Below are 20,136 nucleotides of genomic sequence, written 5' to 3'. Positions count from 1 at the left end.
ACGAGCAGGGACGGGGAGGGGGCACTGAGAGAGAGGGAGAGAGAGACAAGCAGACTCCCTGCTCAGAGGGGAGCCTGACATGGGGCTCGATCCCGGGACCCTGAGATCATGACCTGAGCCAAAAGCAGATGCTTAACTGAATGAACCACTAAGGTGCCCAAGTAATTCTTTTAAATCTACTCAGTCTAATGTTTTTTAGTTAATATGACATAGATCTGCCTGGCCTCCAAAGAGATTACCTGGAAGTAGGAACAAACATTTCAAGTCTAAAATAACTCCTTTTGGGTACCTGGGTGGCTCAGTTGGTTGAGCGACTCCCTTCGACTCAGGTTATGACCCCGGACTTCCAGGATCGAGTCCCACATCGGTCTCCCAGCTCCTTGGGGAGTCTGCTTCTCCCTCTGACCTTCTCCTCTCTCATGCTCTCTCTCACTCATTCTCTCTCAAATAAATAAATAAAATATTTTTTAAAAAAAGAAAAATAACTACTTTTTGTGTAACTGATAGGTGCCCTAACAGTGAGATTTGTAATCAAACCAGAGTTGCACTGCATGTGGGATTGTAAATTAGTATGGAAAACTATTTACGTTATCTAATAATGTTGACATTTGTATATCTTGTGACCAGTAGTTTTGCTTTCTGAAAAATGTAAACATGCTTACCAGAAGATAGGTACAAAAATATTTATAGCAATGTTATTCATAATAGCCCCAAACAGAATATCCATTAATAATAGAGTGGATGAATAATTGTGGCATATCTGTATAATAGGATACCATGTAAGCCATAAAAGTGAACAGATTAATGTATACAGCAACATGGATAAACCCTATAAACATTGTCATTCAGATGAAGCCAAGCACAGAAACCATATATATATACACTATAGCTTCATTTATAGAAAGCTCAAAACTAATCCTGGTATTACAAGTCATAGTTAAACCCTGTGTCATTAGAAGTAACCTTTAGGTACTGATGGGCAGGGAGCATGAGAGGGACTTCTGGGTGTTGGTAATGTTGCATTTATTGACCTGACTGTGTCCACTTTGTGATAATAATTTATTGAGCTGTTTGCTAATTATTTGCATAGTTGTCTGTATGTTATTTTTCAATAAAAACATTTTAATCAGGCAAAAGTAGTCGAACTAAATGGGTAATGGACATTTGGTAATTTTTAACACAGTTTTCTCCCTGTTATTATGTGTATTTGAAACCTTTCATTATAAAAACTTTTTTAAGAGCCCAGAAGTGGGAATCACTGTACTGTGCGGAACCTGTGACCGCGTGGATCTAAGTATCTTTCCATCACTAGCAATTGCCGTTCTGTCTTACATATTCATATTTTTTTAGGTCATGCTTCACCCCTTCTTTCATCTTCTGCTCCTACCACTGATTCTGCAGATCCCATAATGAGACCGAATTCAAGACAGAGAGAAGAAGAGCTGGAATTAATAGATCAACTTCGAAAAGTGTGTACCTTAACTTTCAGTTACACTTCTGCAGTGTTATTGCTAGAGCCCATAACCCTGCAATCACCTGTTTGTTGGCTTACAATTTTTAATAGAATCAGTAAGTGCCTATTGTGTACTGTGCTGGCCATTGTGTGATAAACGTAAAAGAGATTTTGCTATGAAGGATATTCTTTTCAGCTTTTACTAGGAAAATGAGATGAGTTATTCTATAAAGCTCAATTCCTGGCCCTACTCATTTAAAAGTTTTTTCTGCCTCATGTAAGGACATTTTTTAAGAGTAATAATAATTTGTTTGTATGGACAACACAAGCATTTATACATACAACATCACGGTAGTGTTTATTTTGGAATTGAAAGAAAATCTAGTTCTGTTGTATTTTTAATTGTAATTACAGAAAATTATAAATGAATTTCTCCTGTATTTTGCCCATACTGTGGCCTGGCTGCTGTATATATGTATTAGATCTCCTTCTTAAGTTACTGACTTGACATAGAAGGATAAAATAGGGATTGTGGTACTTAAGTTATTTGCTTTTTATCTTGATTCCTAATTAAATATATTTCACTGTAACTCCATTATGTCCTCTGTGTCAGCCACTCTTCAGGTAACATGTTACACATTCTCCTGTTTTTTTAGCATATCGAGTACCGGCTGAAAGTATCACTGCCTTGTGACCTTGGAGCAGCTCTAACCGATGGTGTTGTTCTTTGCCACTTGGCCAATCATGTGCGGCCTCGATCTGTCCCCAGCATCCACGTCCCCTCACCAGCTGTGGTAAGTACATTATGCTTAAAATAAATAAATAAATAACTGGCTATTAATCAGATATTTATTATATACAATGGCAAGCAGTGTACAGAATGCCCAGGATACAAATGGGAATAGTCCAGTCCCTGTCTTCCCAAGTCTCACTTCTATGAGAGAAAAGATCAGCGTGGTAACAACGATTAGTAATAGTTGTTATAAGAGAGCCATGTAAGAGGTTGCTGTAGGAATACAAAAACGGACCACTTAACTCTGCCTGGAGAGTTCAGGCAAGCCTGCCCAGAGGGGGTAAAATTTGAATTCGTTCTTAAAAGTGTGAGTAGGAATTTGCCAGCATAGGGGCACCTCACTGGCTCAGTTAGTACTGAGTTGCCCACGTTGGGCATAATGGTATTGAGAAAACTGGACCCCTTTCTTATACCATACATTCAGAATACACTCAAAATGGATGAAAGATGTAAATTTGAGATAGGAATCCCCTCAGAACTTAGAGGAGAACACAGGCAGCAGCGTCTTTGACCTCAGTCACTGCATCTTCTTACTAGACATGTTTCTAGAGGCAAGGGAAACAAAAGCAAAAATAAACTATTGGGACTTCATCAAGATGGAGATTACTTTTTAAAAAACAGACAAATCCATGAGAGACTGTGGACTCTGAGAAACAAACTGAGGGTTTTAAAGGGGAGGGGGCTGGGGGTTAGGTGAGCCTGGTGGTGGGCACATATTGCATGGAGCACTGGGTGTGGTGCATAAACAATGAATCTTGGGACACACGCAAAAAATTAAAAATAAAAATAAAAAGCAAAAAACAAAATGACTCAGAAGATTATTTTTTAAAAAAGGAATTCGCCAGCATAACAGGGGATAAAGGCATCCTAGGCATAATATGCCTAGATTCAAAGGATAGGGACAGTCATGACATATTCAAGGAATTCCTAAGTTGTTTAGAGTAGGTGATACAGTGTGTTTACAAGTGGTAGGAGATGTAGCTAAAGAGGTAAGCCAAGGGCCATGTGATAAGGGAGTTATGTACCATGTCGGGGAGTTAGAAGTTTATCTTAGTGGAGACAATGAAGAAACAATGAAAGAATTTGAGGGGGAAAATGTAACTATAATTACAATTTAGAATAATGAATCTATTTTGGGAGTTGAATTGGCATGATCTAGTGACCAACTTTGGGTGGAAAAGGAGGGAAAATATACATTCAGGATGACTGGCAGGTTTTTTTTTTTAGACCGCCGGTCAGATCTGGAAGTCAGTATCAGGCTGGTAATCCACAACAGGAGCAAGTTTAGGGTTGACACACTCTCCTTTTTTTTTCCCCTTCAAATTTTCATAAAGATTTCAAACCTTCAGAAAAATTGAAACTAATACGAGAAACACTCTTAAAGCATCTACCTAGATCTGACACTCATTTTGTTTTGCAGTCTTGCGTTGTGTGTGTATGTGTGTCGTGTGTTTCAGTCATACTATTTGAAAGTTGCAGATAGGGACACCTGGCTGGGTTAGTTGGTTAAGTGTCTGCCTTCGGCTCAAGTCATGGATGCCAGGGCCCTGCATCCAGCTCCTTGCTCAGTGGGGGAGCCTGCGTCTCCCTCTACCTGCCACTGCCCCTGCTTGTGCTCTGTTGCTCTCTGACAAATAAATAAATAAATAAAATCTTAAAATAAAAGTTGCAGATAATATAAAACTTTACTCCCAAAATCTTTCAGAGAATTGTCCTAGGCCATCTTGCTCTTTTCTGTAGCCTATAGCCAATGACTGTCTGGCATGGGGGCCAAGTCCTTCTGCCTTAAGGTGGAGGAGAAGCTTCCTGTGGGAACAGGCTGAAAGAGGAGGGAATATAGCGAGCCACTAGCAGCCAGTGGGAGTCGGGGTGTAAGGTAAGATGAAGTGTTATTGCATAAAACACCAACAGCATCCATAAGCTATATTCACATTTCCCCAGAAAGAATCTTTCTTTCTTTCTTTCTTCCTTCCTTCATTCCTTCCTTCCTTCCTTTCTTTCTTTCCTTTCTTTCTTTCTTTCCTTTCTTTCTTTCTTTCTTTCTTTCTTTGACAGAGAGAGAGATCGTAAGTAGGCATAGAGGCAGGCAGAGAGAGAGGAGGAAGCAGGATCCCTGCTGAGCAGAGGACCCTGAGACCACGACCTGAGCCGAAAGCAGAGGCTTAACCCACTGAGCCACCCAGGTGCCCCTCTAAGAATATCCTCCACAGCTGTGCTCCCTCCTCTTCCCCTACACACCAGAATATAATCAAGGTTCCCAAGGATGCTATTCATTTCTAACATGCTTAAAACATTGTCTGACCTTTCAGAAGGTTTGACCTCATCTCATTTCTGGTCATTTGTTATTATTTAGCAGGCACTTCCTGTTACAGATTCTTGACTCTTCTATTTAGGCCTGTAGATGGTCTCTTTCGGACACTCAGCTTGCTGCCCCTCCAGATACAAAATCATTTATCCCTCCCAAGGACCTTATATTCTTCTAATTATAAAAGCTGCTTTGTTACCAAGGTCCCAGGGGTGATGATGTGGCCCTGTCCCCTCTGGCACATCTACAAATAGAGAGTTGCATTTGCTTCTAAGGAAAGCTGGTAGCCACTTTTTTTTTATTCAGTGACCTCTGAAAACAGGCCTTCAGTTTTGTGTAGGAGAGGCAAAGAGGAACAGTAGTCCTACCAAAATCAGCTGTGCTCCCAGAGACTGGAAGGACCTGGTTTTGGTCCTAAAGGTGATTATAGAATAGGCATTGACGGGCTATTTCACAACACTAGTAAGGAAAGGGTTTATACCTACTTGGCATTCTTCCCCATTTCTGTCAACTGAGTTAGGGGCGAGAATTTGTTTTAATAATTGAAAAAGGGCAAACCTGTCATTTTTCATTTCCAGAGAGGATGCCTAGGAAGTAGCAAACAGCTAATACAGAAAGTATTGAGAGTAAGGGTGACTGAGGTTCTTTGCGTTGATTACCAGAAAACTGCCTTCCGTGTAAGAGTGTAAAGTACACAGAGGAAGAATAAAACTGTTTTACAAATACTTAACTGCCTAATGAAATAAAACACGTGGATATTCTTGTTAGTCAGAAATACGGGTATAACATGAGATGAGAGAATTTACTTACTACTGAAGTCAACAACAAAACTTAACTCCTGTTTATGAGTACCTATCCAGTGCCAGGCATTCAGCCAGGACAGAAGGTACAGAGATGAGATACAAGTGGTGCAGTCTCCCAAGAACATTAAGTTCTCTTTTAGAAACCAAAAACAAAAGAAGTCTTTCATGAAATATCTTTGACATTTAAAAGCAAGTAGGCCTATTAAAGAGTCCCTGGCTGGCTCAGTCAGTAGAGCACGCAACTCTTGATCTCGGGGTTATGAGTTCAATTCCCACACTGGGTGTAGAGATTACTTTAAAAAAAGAAAAATTCAAGGAGGCCTATTAAATAAAACTGTTCAAGAGGGGATCTTTTTGATTAATAAATGACATACACAGCTAAGAGAAATGTAAATACTAACACTTCCCAAATGATAATATTTGGGAGTTAAAAACAAATGGACTCTGATCAGTTGAAAATTATCCAGCATTTTAATTAAAGCAAGCAAACAAAAAACACCTCAGACCAAAAACCCTACTTTGAAATTGTGATAATGATTTTATTTTATTATTTATTTATTTATTTGACAGACAGAGATCACAAGTAGGCAGAGAGGCAGGCAGAGAGAGAGAGGGAAGCAGGCTCCCCGCTGAGCAGAGAGCCCGATGTGGGACTCGATTCCAGGACCCTGAGATCATGACCTGAGCCGAAGGCAGTGGCTTAACCCACTGAGCCACCCAGGCGCCCTGATAATGATTTTATAAATAAGTTAATATTGTGTTAATGAGGTTTCTCTTCTAATACTCTATTTCAGTATGAATATTTGCATCTGTTTTTCCTTGCTGTGGATTGCCTTCCTTTGTCTTAGACTATATATTATATACTATATACTATATACTATATACTATATACTATATACTATACTATATTGCTTATTTTGTTCTTCTGGCCATACAGAGAGCTTTGTAACTTACTTTCTTAGTAGAAGTTATTTTGTGAGGGGACTATAAAATTAAAGCCATATACAAATGGAAAACCGTAGAAGTTTCTTTATGGTTCATTAAAGCACGGGGATTTATTTTAATTCTTTGAAAAGTGGCTAATGACAACGCTGAGTATATAACTTAAAAAAAAAAAAACACTTTCTTGATATATTATAAGAACCAGGATTTCTTTTCCCTAATTAAAAAAAAAAAGGCACCTCATTATAAGGGGAGGTCTCATGTCCAGGCATTTCAAAAGAAACTCAGAAAGGCATAATAGGTTATAATTCATCATTCTTTGCTATTTTGGGAGAGGGTCAATGATGTTTGCTGAACTGCTGTTTGGTTTAATAGGCATAGGTGTTATGTAGTATGGTTCACATTCTTAGAAATGTACTAGTGAATCCTATCAAAAAATCATCAACAACTCACTGAATGAACCACATCTCCAAGGTAAATGACCTGAAAAACTCTTGAATCATTTCAAATTTCAGAAAAGTGGAAAATAAGATTTCTTATTCAGATCAGGCTGTACATTAGAGAATTAGAACAGGCTATACACGACTGACATATCACCCAAACTTCTGGAAAACCTTTTGGGGATAGCAGGTTCTCTGAGACTTGACTTAAAGCAAAATCATGAGTCCTGCATTCCATGGTGATGGGGAGTCTACGGCATGGGTCCTTTGGACTAGCCATTCTGTTGGACACATTTGTAGCCTGGGATCAGGCATTCCTAGGGCTCTTCAGGCTCCATGAACTCCGTAATTTGCATACATTTGTATTTTTCTCAATATTAGATTCACAGCTTTCACCAGACTATAAGGAGTTTAATCCCATTTATGAAATACTGTCCTGTATCCCTGGAATTTGGATAAATGCTAAAGGAAGAAATGACTGGGGAGAGAGCTGATTGTTCCTCCTTCCTCTTCACCTTCATCAGTCAGAACCGTGCTGCCTGTAGGGGAAATCTCAAAGGACATTTTCTCTTTTGCTGCCTCCCCCACGTCCCCACCCCCAGCAAACAGACATCTTTTATGTCTTCGGGTGCTAGTAGCCTTCATGGAGGTAATGTTTGGTTAGTTTCCATGATCATTATTCTGAGTCTTCTTTTTTTTTTTTTCCTGAGATGGTGGTGATTCCTGGACCAGTTTTAACTTAGCAACATGAACTCTTCATCCCTTTAGCCTTTTGTTTACATAGAAACCTTGTTCTTCCGTCTAGATAGTTGGACCTGTTTCACTCTCCCCTCCCATGGATGTTGACATCTGAACGGTAGAGTTTCAGAAATTTAGGGATTCTTTTTTTTTTTTTTTAATATTTTTATTTATTTATTTGACAGAGAGAGAGAGATCACAGGTAGGCAGAGCAGCAGGCAGAGAGAGAGGGGGAAGCAAGCTCCCCAGTGAACAGAGAGCCCGATGCAGGGCCCGATCCCAGGATCCTGAAATCATAACCTAAGCTGAAGGCAGGGTTTTAACCCACTGAGCCACCCAGGCACCCTTTTTTATTTTTATTTATTTGACAGACAGAGATCACAAGTAGGCAGAGAGGCAGGCAGAGAGAAAGGAGGAAGCAAACTCCCTACAGAGCAGAGAGCCTGATGTGGGGCTCGGTCCCAGGACCCTGGGATCATGACCCGAGCCAAAAGCAGAGGATTTAACCCGCTGAGCCACCCAGGCGGCCCTTAAATACCTTTTTAAAGGGGGTTCTTCTTTTGTAGAATGAAATGCCCAGTTCCTTTCTTCTGCTAAAGTCCATGGTTCCCTGTTCCCATGTTCCCTTGGCCTTCTCTGCAAACCCAGACCAACATCCTGGTTTGCTTAGCTAAGGTCTTTTTATAATAAGAGAAGCTAGTTACATGTTTCTATTCCATTTTTAAAGGCAGAAAGGGAAACTGGTATAGGGAGAGGGAATGTCTAGCCAGTTAAAAGCATTTGTAAAAAGCATTTGTCTTGTGTTTACTTGCCCAACTTCCCTTAAAGTTAAGCCCTTGTCCTAATAGCTTCCACCACAGTGATTTTTCTTTTGTGCCTCAGTTTACCTTATGTCTCCCTCTTTAGCCAGGAGTTGAGAAGACCACATCACTTATCCAATGAACACCTGCTCTTTCACATGTAGAAAGTGGAAGAGAAGGAGCCCAGCTCCAGTGTGAATTAGCCAATGTGAACCCCCATGGTGTTTTTCCTCCTTCTGTTAAGATCATGATTCTACCATTAATGTTTCTGCCATTAATATTTCACTCTCTTTTAAAAAACAAAACAAAAAACCTTTTTTACCTCAATGATGAAACAACTTGGCAGAGGCAAAAATGGGTACTGTCTTAGAAACCTAATTCCTATCCCCTTTCAGGACCTTTTGGAAAGTGCTTCGATTTGAAATTCAAAAATTATTATTGGGGAGCCTGGCTGGCTGGCAGTGGAACATGCAGCTCTTGATTTCAGTGTTGTGAGCTCAAGCCCCACATTTGGGTGTAGAGATTAGTTTAAAAATAAAATCTTTAGGGCACCCAGCTGGCTCAATTGGTTAAGCGTCTGTCTCTTGGCCCAGGTCATGATTCCAGGGTCCTGAGATCGAGTCCCACATCAGACTCCCTGCTGAGCAGTGGAGTCTGCTTCTCCTTCTCCCTCTGCTGCTGCTGTCTTTCTCTCTGTCAAATAAATAAATAAAATCTTCTAAAAAATAAAAATAAATCTTAAAAAAAATTTAAATTTATTTTCAGTTAAACTGGTTTTTTTTTTTTTTTAAGATTTTATTTGACACACCGAGATCACAAGTAGGCAGAGAGGCAGGCAGAGAGAGGGGGGGAAGCAGGCTCCCTGCCGAGCAGAGAGCCCAATGCGGGGCTCGAATCCAGGACCCTGGGATCATGACCTGAGCTGAAGGCAGAGGCTTTAACCCACTGAGCCACCCAGGTGCCCCTAAACTTTTTTTTAAAGATTTATTTTAAAGATTTACTTAGAGAGGGTGCACGAAAGCAGGGCAGCGGGGAGGGGCAGAGGGAGTGGGAGAGAGAATCTCAAGCAGACTGCTTTCTGAACGCGGAGCCCAATGCTCACGACCCTGAGTTCATGACCTGAGCCAAAATGAAGAGTCAGTTGGACACTTAACCAACTGAGCCACCCAAGTACTCCTTTAAAAAATTTAAAATTATTTTCCTTTCATCCCACATTCTTATTTGTTATAATAAAGCCAGTCCTAGCCCCTGCTCCTTTTCTCAGGCTGAGATTATAGTTCTTCAGACACTATTTTATATTTATTTAATTTCCCCTCTGCTCATGATGGAGTATCATATTCCATCTTTGAAGAAAAACCCAGGTATTCACAAGTGAAACCTTTGTTTTCTAGAGGTGGTACAGGCTTCCATCTGCTTACGTGTGTAAAAACGCGAAGGCAGAGTTCGTGCAGACATTTGGTTTCTGTGCCTAATGCTTAAACATGTTGGAGAACAGCCAATGAATTTGAACATTTGAATTTGTTAATCATTCTGGGAAATGGGATTCGTATTTCTACCTTATATCATAATGTATACATAACCCACTAGGTTAAAAACTTTTTTTCACAACTTTAGGTCATGTGATAGATAACACTTTGTTGTTAGTAAGAGACCTTTCCAGAAACAAGCTTACTAAGTAGAAGTTAGGGAAATTAACTTTGGGAAATCTGCATTCTTTGGAAAACAGGTTCTTTAATCCAGTCTTTTAAAATTCATATGTTTAGGGCGCCTGGGTGGCTCAGTGGGTTGGGCCGCTGCCTTTGGCTCAGGTCATGATCTCAGGGTCCTGGGATGGAGTCCCGCATCGGGCTGTATGCTAAGCAGGGAGGCTGCTTCCCTCTCTCTCTCTGCCTGCCTCTCTGTCTACTTGTGATCTCTATCTGTCAAGTAAACAAATAAAATCTTTTAAAAAATAATAAAAATAAAAATAAAATTCATATGTTTAAAAACACTCCAGGATTATCACTGAGTAGAGACGTGATGCACCGATAGTATATTTATGAGTAAAAGATGTTGATTTTTTTTTTAATTATCTTCTTTCATGAAGACTGCAAGGAAATAAAGTTTGGCTGTGATTATATTTGAATGATAGGGTTGTGGGTAATTTCTTTGCTGTCGCTACAAATTTTCTTCAGTCAATATTATTTCAAAATGGATAAAATTAAATAGCTGTCTCTAAAATTTTTCTTACCTTACAAAAAATCAAAGTAAAATGTCTAAAGTAGGCAGTGGCAAACTATGGCCCAACGCTAGCCCCCATTTTTGTAAATGAAGTTTTACTGGAATACCCATTGCTTATATATTGCCTGTGGTTGCTTTCAAGCTCTTAGCAGATCTCCTATAGCCTTGAAGACTAACATTTATTATCTGATCCTTTAAGAAAAAGTTTGCTGACCCTGTATTCTAGAATGCTGAATTTACAAAACAACTGGCAAGAGTATTTTTAAACTTTAAAGTAACACCACATTTTCCTTCCTTTGTAGCCTAAGTTAACTATGGCGAAATGCAGGCGGAATGTGGAGAATTTCCTAGAAGCTTGCAGAAAAATTGGTGTACCTCAGGTAATAAATTTATCGTTTCTTATGTTGCCTAAAGAGACTTGGGTATTATTTTTCTAAAATTTTTCGGAAATGAGAGTATCTAAAATCTTACAGGACTCACTTTAAATGAAGTTGGTAATTACTAACATGATGTTGTGTTACTAGAGTCAGTCAGTATACTGGTGAGCGGTTTTCCTTAATTATTTCCAAGGACCAAGCAAAAAAAGTAATATACATATAAATTTAAATATATTGTAATACTTAAAGCTAAGTAATCAAAAATAGATATTTTGACATTTTCTGAAACATTCCTGCTTGCTTGTATACATCTTCATACATAAGACCCCGGGCTTCAGAATGAGTGCATCTCAGATTGAGAATGCTTCCTTTGGTTTCAGGTTTTTTGACATTTACTTTAATACATTTTAAAAATGTTTATTTTAAAATAATTGTAGACTTAGAAAAATGCAAAAATAGGACAGATCTAGAATAGTCACTCTCTGTGCTGCTGTTCTGGTCCTGTTAACATCGTCTACATAAACACAGTATGTCATCCAAACTGACAAACGCTTGGACAGTGCTGTTAACCACATCAGAAACCACACTCAGATTTCACTAGCTGTTTTCACTAAGCTCTGATTCTTTGGAATTGAGCATACAGGAGGCCATTTCTAGGCATTTGTCCTGCTCTTGAGATTTATTGTCTCTAGGTTCCTCAGTTACAGCTTTCTTGCCCTTTATTATACAAATAGTTAAACTTTATAGATGCAATTAAGAGACATGAACTTGATGCACTTTATATTCCATTATCCTTTTAAAAACAATGATGTTAAACCAACTAAGCATGGTACTCTTAAAAAAAAAATACTATATTTAATGACACAGACACAGATCCGCTTAAAGAAATAACCACTTGGTGCTATTTGATACTTTGTTCCATTATCCATAACCCTAACAGTTCTTGTCATATTTGGTGTCCAACCTTCAAGAAGAAAATCATGACTCTTCTCTGTCACCTTCCTGTCAGAACCCCAGGACTGGCCTGGACTCAACCCCAGTGTTGCTCTTGAACTTAAGCCCTTGTCCTAACAGCTTTCACGCCAGTGATTCTCCCTATTCGTGGCTCCCTGGTCCTCTCGCAGCTAACCTTGCCTTGAGGAGGTCACAGCACCACTCATCCCATGGGCAGCCTTCCCGTGGCAGCTCATATATGTGCTGCAAAAGGTGGAAGAGAACACGTCCGGTTCCATAGAGCATCTGTGAGCCACAGTGAATTTCCACCATTGTTTTTTCCCCTTTTATTAAATAGGTTGTAAATCTGTTTTTCACTGTTTTCTTTTGTGTTTTATTTTTTCAAATCTGAGTTATAAAAATAACTGAAATTTACATTTGTGGTATTAGCAAGGACCTTTTTATGTTTGTTTCTGTGGACAAATCCAGAGCAGATTTTTCACTTTTATGTCCTGCTGTTTTCTAAAGACTGATCCTATCATTTAGAACAAACCACTTTTAACTATAGAGAGCCTTAATAAGGTTTCTAATCAAATAGCATGCATTTTCTCCATACTAATAAGCAGGTTCTAATATTCATAGGTAAACACTAACATCTGTCAGTACTTCCTTCCATCTGTTGAAGTTGTTCCTACATGATCATCACATCACACACGCATGCCCACAGCCTGCCCCAAACAGCACGACACGGGAGCACGCCTGGCAAATGTCAGACCCATGCAAAGTACTGTTCACCAGCTTTACAGTCATTGTACTTGCACTCTGGGCTTTAGAGAACCATCATCTGTCTCAGACTTAAACTCCGTACACTGAAGTTCTTTCCAAAGGTACCTGCCAACAATTGGCAAAATACAGTCTACCTTAAAATGTGCATTTGATTCAGCATTTGCCAAGCGATGGTTATTAGGGATGATTATGGGCTAGCCTGTCCCTGTTCCTACCAAAGCCACGCTATTTGAAGGCAGGAAACAGAAAAAAAAAAAAATTCAAATTTAAAAGACGGGGTATTTTTCTAGGGTGGTTAGACTGGGGTTCTTAACACCACCTTCCTTCCTCTCAGTCTTCCCGATCTGAAAGAGGAAGTGGACAATCCCTGGAGGCCCCCTCTGCCTCTCCCCTTCTGCCTTCCACCTGAGTCTCTACCGCTGTCACCATCACCACCACCACTTTTAGACAGGTTCCTCGTACGCTGCTACTTCTGTTAAAAAGTTAGTTATTTGCTTAGAACGAAATGAAGGAAAATGAATGAATACATCAACTCATAGATTCTCAATGGCCTTCTCAGGTCCCTCTGACCTTTACCTAAACACCCCCACTTCTCTTTTTAAACTTTAGAGTAACACTAAATCAGGGATATAATAATGGTCACTTTTGAAAATGTGTAACATAAAACTTAATATTGTAAATATTTGTCAGAATTCTGTCTAGAAACTAGAAAGGTGAACAGTTTCCCTTCTCAGCACAAGTTTTGAAGTGTTTTATAAGTTCTGAATGAAACACTGAAGAATAAGACGACTCTTGAAAACCTCTGATAAGGCTGGGCATGTGGGTATTCTCTTATTCTGCTTTTATTAAGTATGTTACATTCAGAAAACTGTAATGGGTGACAAAAACATCTGTTTGAGTCCAGCATCTCATGTCCTAGTTATTGTATGTTATGTGTTGAAGAATATTTTCTTGTTCTCCAGTCTGATTGTGTTTTTATTTACTTATTTAATTTCTTTGTCTGTGAGCTGGAGCGTCTGGGTGGTCTATTAGGCCCCTTACCCTCTAGATTCATTTCGTACATCAAATCAGTTGGTCTACCTGGCCTCCAGGGAGTAAGTTTCCTCGGTCATTGGGCTCTCCTCTTCTGGGACCGCCCTGATTTACGTGGCTTTCTCCAAATACTTCCCTCTCTTCAGCCCACCCCCAGCTTTTGTCCTGGTTTCTGGCCCATTCTTTTTTTGTTAATAGGAAAGAATGAGCCTTGGGAAAGAAGCTGTTGCCTGGCGCAGACCTCACCACTTAGAGACCTGCCACAACCCTGAGCCAGCACCCAGTCTGTTCTCTGCATGCTGAGTGTGTGTACTGGTCACCAACCAGCCCGTTTAATAGTAAAATCAAGCTCAGCACACAGAGGGAGTCTTTTTGTAGTTCTGTTTTTCAGTATTTTATTTTCATTCCTCATAGTAAACAAATGTTGCTAGGATGTCTTTCTCTGAGTATGATTGAGATGATCGTGTTGGATTCTGTACTCAGATCTGTGTTTCCAATCCACTAACTTTGTTTTTCTGTTTTCCTTTTCTGCTCACACTTTGGACAGGACAATCTTTGTTCCCCTTCTGACATCCTTCAGCTAAACCTCCGTGTTAAAAGAACTGTTGAAACCCTACTTTCTCTTGGGGCACATTCAGAAGAATCCAGTTTTATCTCTCTGTCTATCCAGCTTTTGGGTTTTGTGGCATTTTATTGTACTTTAATGTTAACTCTCTGTCTGCTTTATTACTGGATCTTCCCCCTCTAGCTGAAAGATCGTATCCAGCGATTTCCCACCTCATTCCTGTGCTTGGTGAAGGAGGTTTGTTTCTTGTTACAAAGTACTTGCATATGTGCTTTATTTACGACCATCAAAGAGCTAACCAGTAAAGTAGATAATGCCCTCATATGTCCAGATGAACAGCCCATCACATTAGTAATCATTAATGATTGTTCACAAAGACTAAAAGACCAGCATTTTTTTCTCCTGGTCATTTGTCCATTCTCCTGGCCTGTGGCCTTGTTTCTCTTTTCAAAAGTGCTGAGGTATCTCTCATAGAATTCTGGACCTGTTCTTAGACTGTGACTTAGAACTTTATTTCCAAATGACTTAATAAAATTCCCATGTGGCCGTTTTTCCAGCGTTTTAAACACATAAGGAACATATTTGTACCCTTTCCGGTTGGGAAGGCACCTGGTCACTTAGATCTCTGCATTGAGCTTTGCCCTAAACTCCTGAGATGTCCCTGTATTGGAAGGCGCGGGTCCACCTAAGCATTTACTGTCTGCGTCTGGAAGCATTGGCCATTTAATCAGTACTTTTAATTTGATCAGGATGTTCGGTTCAAAGATCAGGCAGGTTCATTAGATTGCTATTCTGAGCCCAGTGTGCATGTAAAATGGTCCGTGACAAGCAGATGATCTGGAGCTGACCTTTCAGGAGTAGGCGCCTGTCCAGATTTACTATGCTTGTTATCATTAACTGAGCTTCACCTCTAGAGTCCTATTGAGAATTTAAAAGTGAAATTTATGTAATTTCCAATATACTTGAACTATCTTAGTAGGTGAGCTGGTATTGAATTAAGCTATTGAGGAGGTTATGTCTGAACAACGGTAGCAGGTTAAGGACCAGGCAGCAGTCTCTGTCCTGTCCCCAAGGCTGTGAGCGGGTATTGTCTTCTTCAGAATGTTCAGTATGTGAGCTGCTGGCCTTAATACTTGCAACTGCTTTATGATTGCACTCAAATTCTACTGCTCATAGATAGGGTTTCTGAACATTCAGGAATCTACTGAACTCAAAGCAGGGAACAGAACACCCTGTTGTAGAAGTGATAAGCCTAAAGGTGTGATTGCTTTGGTTTTCTTCCATATCAAATGCGACAGTTATTTAACACATTAAAAACCTATCTCCTGTTAATGCTGAAACACTGAACACTGTGTTGAAAGCCAGTTTTATACAGTAGTAGTACCTTCCAGAGTTTGGGAGGTTTGCTTTGTTTTGATTTTAAGATGTCTTGAGTCAAAGATCATTCAGTTTTGTGGAGTTTTGTCCCTTTAGGAAATAAAAAAACATGTGGTCTTGTGTGTGGTTGGGAGGAAGTAGTTGTACATTCTCTTCAGAGCACATGGCGTTCCCTGTAAGCCGCCTGGAAGGTGAATGTACGTCTGGAAAACATAAGCCTCTGGAGGAATGGCTAAACCACACGCAGGGCAGGGCGCTCTGGAGAAGAGACCAGGGAATTGGCCTCAGAGAAAATAGGACTCTCCCAAGAGCAAAACACCCTGCAGGGCCATGTTGGGGTAGTTCTTGGGGTGGTTCATCTGCGTGGACAAAGTACTCAAAGTATTTATACAAGGTTGCTAGTTTTATAAGGTCAGAAGATCATAATTACATTGTCTTATCAAGATAATATTTTGAGTAAGAGGCACAAGTACTACTAAATGTTCAAAATAAATGTTATATTTTTTATTGCAACTAATTTTGTAAAACTTCCTAATAATAAGGTAAAGTGCCAATGAAGAGTCCAGCTGTCTTCTTTAATAAACATGTGTAGTCTCCTTTTTACTGGAACCAGAATTCTACTTTCTGTCCCTTATGAGTAGCATCTGTTCTTATGAATATTTAGTGTTAAAAGAAAAACCAATGATAGGTGCTATTCTTGAGCTCTGCCTTTTTCTTTTTCAAGAAAGGATTAGCCAAACATTAACGAGGCAAACACAATAGAAGTATTTTGACTTCCTTTAGGAAACTTCTAAACACCTTTTACATATATGGTAATTAAGACATTCCTGACTAAACTCACGTCATCATTCTCCAACATAATTCAATCCATTCAGTACGAGGATATGAAATAGTGGCTTTCTTCCTGTGTCCCCTACTTGGCACGAGAGCCCTGATTTTCACAATCAGGATTATAATGGCAGCTGGAGGGCATCCCTCCCTCCCTCATGCAGTCTGGCTTATGGCATGAACCCATCTCGCATTCCCGTGTTATGTAATTTCTGGAGCACTTTCTCTTACAATGTTAGATCTCTTGGGCTTGGGCCATCTGGTAACTTGGAACTGCTTTTCTGTTTTCCCTGCCTCATTTTGTTGATCTGCATTGCTCTTTTATTTAGTGGGGATGAAAGATGTTTCTTTGACCCCATAGGATTCTGTTATCCTCTGTTGTATGTATTATGTCTGTAACTTGTCCTTATTCCAGTTTTCCAAATGACCTGTATGTATGTTTTACTTGTTCTAATAAAGTGACAGTGTCAGATGCCATCTCCGTGTAACTCGTATGAACAGAGGTCAGTTCCCCAGGTGCTGACCTGTCCTATCTCAGTTGACCTTAAGGAAAGAGAGAAGAGGTGCTTATGTTTTTGTTTTTGTTTTTGTTTTTTCAGTTCATTGATGTTCATCCTGTTTTCTCTTTTGTTTGTTTTTATGTTACGTTGTCCCATTTCAGGAGCAATTATGTTTGCCTCTGCACATTTTAGAAGAGAAAGGTTTGAGCCAGGTCGCAGTGACGGTGCAGGCTCTCCTGGAGCTTGCCCCGCCCAAGCAGCAGCACCACTTGTCTGCTGCATGAGGACCCTGCGCGCGGGTACTGGCCCGGCCACCCTGGAGCAGGACGTGAGCGCCGCTGCCAGCTGGCTGCTTCCACAAAGCTCTTACGTGTTCTTAAAAAGGACTGTTTCCATGATTCCTGACAGGAATATTTTGCTTCATTTCTCCATTTTAGGGGAGGTTATATCCGTTTCCATTGAATAGTTTTAGGAAGACACGGTTGGTTTTTGCAGGTGAAACTTCGTCCTTTCGTCACTGAGAACCTGACACCGAAGCCTAAACGGGCTGGGCTTTCCTAGAGAGCAGGCTTGTCTCCCATTCCAGAAAGACAGCCTCTCAGAGGGATAGTTAGCTTTCCTGAAAGCACAGACATGCTACTATCTTTACCCGTTTCCTGTTTCTGGAACTGGTGACTCATTAGATTCTCCTGGAACATTTGTTAAAGTGTAGATTCTCATTCCAGGAGGTCTAGAGCGGGGCCTGGGTATCTGCATTTTCAACAGACATAGTGAGACCACTTTCCCAAGCTGGGTATTTTTTGTATGATGTGGAGAGCAATGACTCCACTGTGTTTATCAGCCGCATTTAAAACCAGAAGCTATATTACTTTGGACTGTCTGTCCAAGACAAAACAAAAAATAACAGAACAAAAAACCTTATGTCTAAAGCAAACCAGATATGATATAGAAGGCCTAGATTTTTGCACGGTAAAGCAATGAGAGAGGTAAGTTGTATTTAAGGCCAGTGTCCTAGGCCTTCTCCCAACTTCTGTCCACCACCACCTAAAGCTTGGTTCTCATCTGTGACATTCTGCTATTACCTGAATATTGTAAACAAGCACTCTACACAAGGGTTCCAAATCCTTAGGATGGTAACATGCACTACTCAGCATCGTTTGCATTGAGCTCCCCCACCACCTCCCCCCACACTGCTCGCAGGATACCAGGGCCTGCAGATACCTTCCACTCATGGCCGATACACTTCTAGCTCCCTGACTAATGGAAGATTATGAAAACAGAGCAAAAGGAATAAAAGAGTAGCCAAGTTTCTTAATTTCTTTCAAGTAACTGCCAGTTACATGCTTGAAATAAGGCACTTGGGGCTTCTTTAAAAAACCATGTGCTGTCTCTGTATCTAGCTCTTCAAATTCTACCATTGGTGCCTTCACTCATTTGTGGGCCAGGTCGGAGGGCCCAAGGCTCATGAAACACAAAGCCAGGAGCCTTTGTTCAAGCTTAAACTACGAAAGTCTCTCTTATCCTATTTTTTGAACCCCTTTTAGTTGTCAGCGTATCTTTTGGTATTCACTGCCTTTATAAATCAAGTAAATAGAGTAACTGAAGATAGTAGTTAATCTGAGGTTTTTTGGGTTATAAACTGTTCTGGACTTTCTTTACCAATGCATGCATTTGAGCAAAATGTTCACTCTTTATCATGTAAGTGCAACATCTAAATGTAACTGGGTAAAACCATATTGACATCTGGTCAAAATAATGTTTTCTCCCTGTTCTCACTGGGAAACAAGTTGAGCAGAACATTACCACTTTGTCAAAGTTTAAAATTAAGGAACATAAAACATTTGATCTCAAAGCCCACTGATCTTCACTGACCTTTTCAGAACAAAAGTAAAATGTTTTTTAAGTGCTTAGAGCCAGACCCCATTAAATTTACAGTTCTAAACAGACCCACCAATCAGAGCGACTTGTTTAGAATTTAGCTGTGTACATTTTTAAACTATAAGGATTTTTCCTTCTATTCAACATTACACCTCAGTACAATTTCCAAATAATAGAAGCCATTTGAAATGAAACTCAGCAAAGAGGAGGACTGCTTATCACCTATTATGTAAGGAATAATCCCAGAAGACATACATAATGCAACATTTGGAACATCTGCAACTAATTATCCCATAGGAGTAAGTGGAAGTTACCACTTATTTCACAACTGACACATAACGTGCAACCTTATTCACATATTTTCATCAAACTAATGCAAATTTATATTTGAATTACTAGGGAAAAAATTGTGTACAGTTTTGGCTTGATAAAGAAAAAAATATCAAATATATTGAATTTCTTTCCTAAATCAAGATGTTTTTGCTAGAAAATTTTTATATTCATTGTTCTATACGTACCATTTTTTTGTGTTTTTGTTTTTTAATAAACTGGAAAGAAAATATAACATTTAGCCTTGCTAGACTCCAGTGTAAGACAAAGACCCTGTAGGGGTTCCACTGAGCATTGATGAGATTCCTTCCTACTGAAGCAATGGCTGATCATTGAACAGGAGGAGGCTAAGTGCCCACCCACTAGGGCCCCTGACAGCCCTGGAGACTGGCAGTCAGCAGGTTCTCTGCAGACAGCTGCTGGGCGCAGGAGCCTTTCTTTGTCTGGCTAGAAGAGAATAGGGAGCTTATTAGGAGGTCACTCTCTTTAATAGCTTACTTAAATACAGCCTCATAGCTAACCGAGGAGTCGAGGAGTCGATGATTTCTCTTACTTGCTACAGCTTAGCAGTGACTAATGATGTGTGACTCTGCTGATGAGTAGGACAAATTTTTAGCAACCAAGTACTTAAAATGGTTATAGAAATGAAGGAAAACATGGATATTTAGAAACCTTTTTATATATGTATTGCAGTGAGATGGTTTACAGCAGATTTCATTTTATTTCTGAAATGTTGTAAACATGTAATTAGTAAAAGATTTTGTAAAACATTGTCCTATATTTGTATGTCTGTAAATATAATGCATAAGTTCTAAGTATAAATATGTCAGTATCATGTATATTATTTTAAATTGCCTGTACGCCACCTTACATGTTCACATTAAAATAAAAGCAGCACTTCAATCGCATGAAATAAAGGCTGAATTGAAAATGTTCATACCTAGGGGCACCTGGGTGGCTCAGTGGGTTAAAGCCTCTGCCTTCTGCTCAGGTCATGATCTCAGGGTCCTGGGATCGAGCCCCACATCGGGCTTTC

The 20,136-nt window shown here is 39.8% G+C and overlaps 1 protein-coding gene across 15 annotated transcripts in view; it reads left to right on the top strand.

Moving 5' to 3' along the window:
- The window catches only part of LRCH3 (leucine rich repeats and calponin homology domain containing 3), a 144,274-nt gene that overhangs the window by 98,758 nt on the left and 25,380 nt on the right, over nt 1–20,136 (top strand). For 6 of the 15 annotated variants that reach the window (XM_032335979.1, XM_032335968.1, XM_032335936.1 and 3 more), the window contains 4 exons: nt 1,351–1,469; nt 2,110–2,247; nt 10,797–10,874; nt 14,170–16,869. In XM_032335979.1, the coding sequence (XP_032191870.1) occupies nt 1,351–1,469; nt 2,110–2,247; nt 10,797–10,874; nt 14,170–14,370 (536 nt within the window). In that variant the 3' untranslated portion in view covers nt 14,371–16,869. The other 9 variants (XM_032336006.1, XM_032335988.1, XM_032336014.1 and 6 more) reach the window with 6 other exon arrangements.

The sequence above is a fragment of the Mustela erminea genome, chromosome 1 (genome assembly GCF_009829155.1).
Source record: "Mustela erminea isolate mMusErm1 chromosome 1, mMusErm1.Pri, whole genome shotgun sequence".
Lineage (NCBI taxonomy): Eukaryota > Metazoa > Chordata > Mammalia > Carnivora > Mustelidae > Mustela > Mustela erminea.
The sequence above is the reverse complement of the archived record's forward strand: the minus strand, read 5'-3'. Positions and strand labels throughout refer to the sequence as shown.